Here is a 7,500-nt window from a genome sequence, read left to right as displayed (position 1 = left end):
TATATATATAGCCAGACACTTGCTATTTGTGATATTGGAGAGAAGAGACCTTCTCTTTATCATACAGGCAAGATTCATCATCATTATTATTATTTCCTGAAAACATTTCACCTCGTACCAATTCAAAAACCTATATTATCATCCTTTTTTTTTTTATATAAATATCTGGATTGAAGAGCAATAATCATGCTCATCACTATTCTTCATCTACAATGATTTTTCCTAACAATTAAATTGAAAGTGCAGTGTAACACCGCCTTTACATCAACTTCCAATGAGGTACAGTTGGCTTCATTAATTCCGGTACCCTTAAAGGAAGCTAAGGCGACGTCATTGTACCGGAATTAATGAAGCCAACTGTACCAGCACAAATAATCCGCTAGGTGGCTCTGTGGTAAAGTGGGACTTGAATTCTCTGCGGCTGGGTTGACAGGCGAATATCAACGCGTTATCAGTGGTTTTCATATTTTTCCTTTTTTTTAATTGATTATTATTAATATCATTATTGTCATTATTATTACTAGCCCAGCTACAACCCTAGTTGGAAAAGCAAGATGCTATAAGCCCAAGGGCTCCAATAGGGAAAAATAGCCCAGTGAGGAAAAGTAATAAGGAAAGAAATAAATGATGAGAACAATCATGTTATTTGTCTTTGCTTTTAAACTATGATGATGAAGTATGAAGATGATATTTCTCACAAACAGAAATACACCACAGATTAAATTATATTACATTGGTCATAAAAAACATTTTCAGATCGCATACACACATAAGTAAAAAGGAGGCAATAACTTTTTTATTAGCATCAATTCTTTAAGAAAAAAATAGGATTTACGTGGAGATATCATCTTCCAAATCCTCTCCATCCTTGTTATTCAATTATCTGAACCGAAGCAATAGTCCCTGACTCTCAACGGTGAAAACAGCTGATTTATGAACTCAGTTTTTTCCCTCTACGGAGAGATTGGCAATTTCAACTCAATCTATTTTTCAAGTACATTGACGTTGTTATTGCAAGGAAAGTGTAATGGAATCTCAAAATTGGATAAAAATGGACTTAAAAATGAGGATATGAATTCCGAATAAAGATTGTTATGATGAATGTCACATATTATCGTCAGCCGGAGAACTCGTGTAAAAAGTAATTGCAAAAACGAGATTGGCACACAGAGGACTTGAGGATTTCTATTATAAAACATCTTTGTCTTTGAGTTGAATTCTCAAAAATATATATCATCTCGAAAAATTTAAATATTTAAAGTTTTCTATAAAACTTTCCATCTTTCCTGATCCAAAACATAGGTAGATTAATACCATCTATCCAAGAATCATTAAAATTGTACTACTACTACTACTACTACTACTACTACTACTACTACTACTACTAATAATAATAATGATAATAATAATAATAGAGAGCAGACATCCACCACGGCACCTTATATCTCGATCTTTTGCCTGACCTTGACCTTTGACCTAGGACTTTCAAAATTGAATCACTTCCACGTCTCAACGTAACAATTAATCCCTAAAAGTTCCACTACTAAGAGTAAAATTGCAGCCAGGAAGTTGTTCATACACAAACACACAAACAACAGCGAAAACATAACCTCCTCCCAACTTCGTTGGAGGAGGTAATAAATATAGTACTATTAATGCTTATGTTACAGATAACAACAAATATAAATGTAGAGGTAATGGAATAAAGCAACAGGAAGTAGCAGAGAGAGAGAGAGAGAGAGAGAGAGAGAGAGAGAGAGAGAGAGAGAGAGAGAGAGAGAGAGAGAGAGAGAGAGAAATCCGAGGGGTAGGATATGAATGTAAAATCCTTTTTACATCTTCTCCAACTAAAGCCATTAGATCCAAGAAGGACCCCAAAAACTTGCTGCAAAGAACACATCCAAATATCCCAGAGCTTGGAGCGAAAGCCGTCCTTTTGGTGATCAATGGATCCTACATCTTTCCTGCCAATAACACACGAAAAGGATTTCCCCCCACGCAAAGGGCTTGTTTGCCCAAGGATCTCTCAGGTCTTCCAAATTCCCCTGGTAATCGTTATGTGGAAATATAAACGCGCAAATCTTCATGGCGTGAAAGGGAACTGCAAACAAGCACACACGAATTGCCTTAGTTTAAACATTAATTAGGCAATGTTTATCAAGGGTTTGATATATCATGTTCGTAAAGGCTGTATTTCATTTTCTCTAAGATTTGTAAGTAACTCACTTACTGTGTTAATCAATAAGGGAATTAAAACTTTTATGAACACATATACTAACATAAACTCTTATTATCATTATTATTATAAATTGCTAAGCTACGACCCTAGTTGGAAAAACAGAATGCTATAAGCCCAAGGGCTCCAACAGGGAAAATAGCCCAGTGAGAAAGATAAAAGGGAAGATAAAATCTTTTAAGAACAGTAACATTAAAATAAATATCTCCTATATAAACTATAAAAACATAACTACAAAACATACGGAAGAGAAATGAGATAGATCAGTGTGTTCGAGTGTACCCTCAAGCGAGAGAACTCTAACCCAAGACAGTGGAAGACCATGGTACAGAGGCTATGGCACTACCTAAGACTAAAGCACAATGGTTTGATTTTGGAGTGTCCTTCTCCTAGAAGAGCTGCTTACCATAGCTAAATAGTCTCTTCTACCCTTACCAAGAGGAAAGTGACAACTGAACAATTACAGTGCAGTAGTTAACCCGTTACTGGTATTTGGAGATAAAATTTGAGATTAAGGTTCCTTACAATTTGTTCACCACTAATTTTCTACTCTTTCATATACACTGGCACTAATTTCAAAATGGTTCATATGTACAGTTGGATACAGGAACTCCTGTCACAACCTTACTACACTGCAAGTAACCGAACAAATAGTGTGGGGAGAGATGGCATTAGCGTTTGGCGGGGCTAGAGACAAGAACTCTCTGCTCAGTACGGGTATGACAGGGTGCATTTCCTCAGAGTGAAGGTGTACCATGAATTCCTCTGTCCAACTGTACATCGAAGAGAGGGGTCCTGAGGATAAATGCCAGTGTTCGCTCAATATATCTTACGTTTGTTTAATTACTCAGAGTAACAATAAATTTGAAAATCATTGACACTAGATATCTGAACTCTAAACAAACATCCTGAGTATTTTCAATAAAGATTTCTTGATCAGCAGTTATGGTGGCCTGTGTGGTAACGTCCCCGACTGGTTTTCGCCAGACTGGGGTTCAAGTCCCGTTCAACCTCGTTAGCTCTTTTGGTCGCTGCAACCTCACCATCCTAGTGAGCTAAGGATGGGAGGTTTGGAGGAGCCAATAGGTCTATCTGCTGACCCATCAGCAGCCATTGCCTGACAGCCCCCTGGTTCTAGCTTGTGTGGAGAGGGGGTTTAGGGGATCCTATATGTCTATCTGCTGACTCATCAGCAGCCAGTACCTGGCCCTCCTTGGTCCTAGCTTTGGTGGAGAGGAGGTTTTGGGGAGCCTATATGTCTATCTGCTGACTCATCAGCAGCCAGTACCTGGCCCTCCTTGGTCCCTGCTTGGGTGGCGAGGGGGTTTTGGGGAGCCTATAGGTCTATCTGCTTTGTCATCAGCAGCCAGTGCCTGACCCCCCTGGTTCTAGCTTGTGTGGAGAGGGGGGCTTGGTCGCTGATCATATGTATATATGGTCAGTCCCTAGATAATTGTTTTTCTGGATAGGGCAATGTCACTGTCCCTTACCTCTGCCATTCATGAGTGGCCTTTAAAAAAAAATGAGTGATATGAGTCTTAAAATAACGTCATACTTTCGAATTAAGTGACCTCTAATGATATAGAGCTTTCATTTATCTTTCAGTAAAAAACTGACAAGACATTCTGACATATCAAAAGTCTTAATCCTTAAGTAAATTACATTAAGGCTTTAGCGTTACAACGTCATTCTATAAAGCTACACTGTTAAGAATTTGCATTAAAAAAACGGCAAATGCCTGGCAACATTTATTCCAGGACTTTTACCGTTTTCAAAACCGATATATTGACGTAAAGGCGTGATATTACGGTCGCTAACCCGTAAAAGATAATAACAAAGTGAGGTAAAATTACGGTCGCCTGTATTTTACTGAAATACGGCTGAGATCAGTATATCATTAACTGAGAATTTCCGATTAATATTACGGGTGTTTCTAACAGGGTACTGTATCTTTCATTACAATTGCTTCTACAAGTTTTATTACCTAAAACTAGGATACATAACTTTTATTATCAAGAAGATCGAACTGCATGGAATAAATGCCACTTCCCTTTCTAATAAGCAATTAATCTTAGCTATCAATCAATTACAAAACTTCTTGTTTGATAAAAGTTCGCTGTTAGTGAGCAATAAAAGATGAATCCTTCTTCGACGGATCATTGACAATATTTCAAAGAAAATTGGAGTTTTAAAAGGAGGGGAGATTTGATATAAAAAAAGGACGAAAAAATCTACCCACCAAAATGTGGGATGTTGTATACCAAATATAGCATTACACGGTTCAAAATTTGCATTAAAAAACCGTAAATACCTGGCATTATTTATTCCAGGATTTTTAACCGTTTTAAAAACGGATATATTGACGTAAAGGAGTGACATTACAGGCACCAACCCGTAAAAATATAATAACAAAGTACGGTCAAATTACGTTCGCATGTATTTTACTGAATACGGCCGAGAACAGTATAATTTTGCGCAGATTTTCTGAATAAAATTACGTTCTTTTTTTAACAGTGCAGGGAGATGTAAAGTTAAGCATAACTAACATATAAATTAAAAATAACTAACTACTGGCTGAGGGAACATATTGGGAAGCCAACTTGCAAGGTAAAGAAAGAGGTACTCGAAATAGAATTAACTAGAGGGGCACACAGTGGAGAGCAGACCTCCGCCACGGAAGCTTATTTCTCGACCTTTTGCTCGATCTTGACCTTTGACCTTAACATGTATTAATTGGCGGGATTTTCACACACTTAAATATGAACCAAGTTAGAAGTCTCTGTGACAACAATGTCCAAACTTATGGCTGATTGCGTGAATTGGACATTTTGCTTGACCGTGACCGTGACCTTTGACCTTGACGTTCCAAAGATTTAACTCAATTCCAGCTTTTTACATGACAGTTAATCCTTGCAAGATTCATTACTCTAAGATTAAAATTGTGGCCAGGAAGTTCACAAACAAACACACAAACAGGGGCAAAAACATAACCTCCTTCCAACTCCGTTGGCGGGAGGTAAAAATGGGTCACATATATATAAAAAAAAAAAAAATGTCTCATCTTCATGTCTATCTAGGGGGCAGATGAAAGACGAAGTTAATGGTATGGGTGAAAGTTACAGTAAAGCATTCATGTTAGTTAACTATATACGATATTTAGATTTAAAGTTTTTATAGTGTTTTTAGGAAATATTTATTTTAATGTTGTTACTGTTCTTAAAATATTTAATTTTTCCTTGTTTCCTTTCCTCACTGCAGTATTTCCATATGTGGGCCCTTGGGCTTATAGCATCCTGCTTTTCCATCTAGGGTTGTAGCTTAGCAAGTAGTAATAATAATAATAATAATAATAATAATAATAATGATAATAATAATAATTTCAAACTGATGTAAATTTAGAGGGATTTTTTTCCCAGTTTAAAAATAAAATGAATGTTTTGTTAGTGAAAACTGTAATGAGGAAGAAACTAGTACTATACCATTTAATTATTTTTTTTCTTTATTTCAGGTATTGTGCAGTGACGTCACCACTTCACTACTCAATGACAATTACGCGCGGGCGTAGTGTAAGACTCATCGTGGGCGTATGGACCCTAGCTCTGTTCTACGCCCTGCCACTGGTGCTAGCCCACGCACAACCACAGAGCAGACCAGCTTCAAGACTCTCAGCTTGTCCACCAGGTAAGTTTTTATTTATTTCTCAAGATCTGTTGTAAACAACACTATACCTTAGGCACAAATCATCACTAAGAAGGATATGCTATACAGTCCTATTACTTTACGCCAATGTTTAATAATGACTGCTACTCAGTTTAGATGTTACAAAGCGGCTATGTAGGTAGCTGGTTGGCCAGGCCACCACCCACCCGTTGAGATACTACCGCTAGAGAGGTATGGGGTCTATTGACTGGCACAGGACAGTACTGAATAGTCTTGCCTCTTCTTTACATATTGTCCTCTGTCCTCATACACCTGATAACACTGGGAATACCAAACAATTCTTTTTTCTATCAACTACTGCATTGTAATTGTTCAGTGGCCACTCCTCTTGATAAGGGTAGAAGAGACTCTTTGGCTATGGTAGGCAGCTCTTCTCGGAGAAGGCCACTCCAAAATCAAACCATTGTTCTCTAGTCTTGGGTAGTGCCATAGCCTCTGTACCATGGTCTTCCACTGTCTTGTGTTAGAGTTCTCTTGCTTGAGGGTACACTCGGGAACACTCTTCTATCTTATTTCCCTTGTTCTGGTTTTGTTAAAGTTTTTATAGTGTATGTAGGAAATATTTATTTTAATGTGGTTACTCTTCTTAAGATATTTTATTTTCCTTTTTTCCTTTCCTCTCTGGGCTATTGTCTCTGTTGGAGATCCTGGGCTTATAACATCCTGCTTTTCCAACTAGGGTTGTAGCATAGCAAGTATTAATAATAATAATAATAATAATAATAATAATAATAATAATAATAATAATAATAATAATAATAATAATGTGTAGGCCAAGTTTTCAATAGGGAATATCAGTTAGTTTGAAGCTTTGCCATACGTCAATTCTTAGAGTAGGATATTCTACTTCAACCTACTCCGAAACATGACTAATTTTCCCCATTGAATCACACCTTCCAAGAAGGGTGTTCCTCTCATCTCTTTATGCAAATACTGATTCGACTCCGGTGTCACGGGGATGGTCAAACTATGTTAAAAATTCATTGTGTGGCTTGGTTTGTTGAGAGGTATCAGACAAAAACTCCGTCCATCACCAATCCACAGTTGGCCAGCGTGGTGATGGTAAACTGGCAAAACCCCAGACAAAATAAGATGTCTGAGGCCTTTGCCCTGCAGTGGACTAGAAAAGGCTTCATTATTGAATATATATATATATATATATATATATATATATATATATATATATATATATATATATATATATATATGTGTGTGTGTGTGTGTGTGTGTGTGTATGTGTGTGTGGTAGTCCACATAAGGAAAATTAAAAGATTATGTATATATGTAGAAATGCTCAACAGTTTCGTTCACCACTGGACCTCTTCTTAGAGCGTTTATTATGAAAAAAAATCCCATCTGATATGTAAATAAATAAATATATATATATATATATATATATATATATATATATATATATATATATATATATATATATATATATATATATATATATATATATATATATATATATATAATCCTCTAAGACACTAATCACAAAACCATAGCTTTCTTTGATGGAGAAACTCTTTATAGAACAAAAATTC

General features: G+C 36.5%; 1 protein-coding gene across 1 annotated transcript in view; it reads left to right on the top strand.

The window, feature by feature from the left end:
• LOC137624599 (beta-1 adrenergic receptor-like) overlaps positions 1 to 7,500 on the top strand; it is a 151,582-nt gene that overhangs the window by 132,079 nt on the left and 12,003 nt on the right. Inside the window, 1 exon segment of the mRNA XM_068355555.1 lies at positions 5,745 to 5,917. Within this exon segment, the coding sequence (XP_068211656.1) occupies positions 5,745 to 5,917 (173 nt within the window).

This window comes from Palaemon carinicauda, chromosome 31, assembly GCF_036898095.1.
Source record: "Palaemon carinicauda isolate YSFRI2023 chromosome 31, ASM3689809v2, whole genome shotgun sequence".
Lineage (NCBI taxonomy): Eukaryota > Metazoa > Arthropoda > Malacostraca > Decapoda > Palaemonidae > Palaemon > Palaemon carinicauda.
This window is presented reverse-complemented; position numbering and strand designations above follow the sequence as displayed.